The sequence below is a fragment of the Ailuropoda melanoleuca genome, unplaced genomic scaffold (assembly GCF_002007445.2).
Source record: "Ailuropoda melanoleuca isolate Jingjing unplaced genomic scaffold, ASM200744v2 unplaced-scaffold65489, whole genome shotgun sequence".
NCBI lineage: Eukaryota > Metazoa > Chordata > Mammalia > Carnivora > Ursidae > Ailuropoda > Ailuropoda melanoleuca.
In genome coordinates, this window is record NW_023239935.1 from 1 (window position 1) to 1,245 (window position 1,245).

General features: G+C 57.6%; 1 protein-coding gene across 1 annotated transcript; it reads right to left on the reverse strand.

Annotated features, from left to right (window-relative positions):
- Nucleotides 1–6: 6 nt before the first annotated feature.
- On the reverse strand, nucleotides 7–1,114 carry LOC117800177 (creatine kinase M-type-like; the record flags this gene model as incomplete). The annotated part of the gene is made up of 1 exon (XM_034652710.1): nucleotides 7–1,114. A coding segment is annotated over exon 1 (1,108 nt), but the record flags the coding sequence as incomplete, so codon positions are not given.
- Between the last annotated feature and the right edge of the window lie 131 nt (nucleotides 1,115–1,245).

A 1,245-nucleotide genomic window follows, 5' to 3' on the forward strand; every position in this document is an offset into this window, starting at 1 on the left:
ACCCGCCCTTCTCCAGCTTCTTCTCCATCTCAATCATGAGCTTCACGCCATCGACCACCATCTGGGTCTGCTCGACCTCGGAGAAGCCCAGGCGATCGGCGTTGGAGATGTCGAAGACTCCGCCGACGGCTGCGGTGTCAACGCCACCTGTACCACGTTTCTGCAGGCGCAGTCTGGTCAGAATCTCCTCAAACTTGGGGTGCTTGCTGAGGTTGGGGAGCTTGACGTGGACTCCACCACGCAGTCCAGTGCCCAAGTTGGAGGGGCAGGTCAGCACGTAGCCGAGATGCTCGTTCCACATGAAGGGGTGGCCGGCCTTCTTGAAGATCTCTTCAATCTTCTGCAGGCCAACGCAAAAGCGCCTGAAGACTTCCTTCATGTTGCCGCCCTTCTGCATGGAGATGACGCGGAGATGGTCCTCCTCGTTGACCCAGACCAGGAAGGTCTTGTCGTCATTGTGCCAGATGCCTCTAGCGTCGGGCCAGTCCCGAGCCATGCCAGCGGCCAACAGAAGGGGAGAGACGGGCTTGTCAAAGAGGAAGTGGTCATCGATGAGCTGCTGCTGCTCGGCGTCGGACATGTCCTTCAGGGGGTAGTACTTTCCCTTGAACTCACCGGTCAAGCTATTCAGAGCTTCGATGGCGAGCTTCTCGACGGCACGGCGCTCCCCACGGCTGCAGTGGGGGGGCAGAGTGTATCCCTTGATGCTGCGGCCGGTACGGACGCGAGAGCTGAAGACGTAGTTGGGGTCCAGATCGTCACCTCCCTTCAAGTTCTCGTGGTTCAGGTCGGTCTTGTGCTTGTCGGTTGGCTTGTAGCCACCATGACGGTCTTCAATGATGGGGTCGAGCAAGTCACAGAAGACATCATAGGTTTCCTCATCTCCAGCAACGCAGCCCACAGTCATGATGTAGGGATGGCCTGGGTTATCAACACCGGTCTGAATGCAGTCATCCACTGTGAAACCGCTGGGAGTCTGCAGCCCCCTCAGCTTCTCATAGATTGCAGGGGTGAGTGCCTTCGCCATGTGGTTGTTGTGTAGTTTGAGGTCGGGGTATTCCTGGTCACAGGTGAAGTTCATCTTATAGTTGTTGTGGGTGTTGCCGAAAGGCATGATTGCGGTCTGGACAAGTCCTGACAGGGAGAACGGCCGTCAAATCTCTGTGCCCCAAGGGGTGCTACGTCTTCTTCTCACACCTCAGCCGGATGGGTGACCCCTTGGGGCACAGAGATTTGACGGCCGGG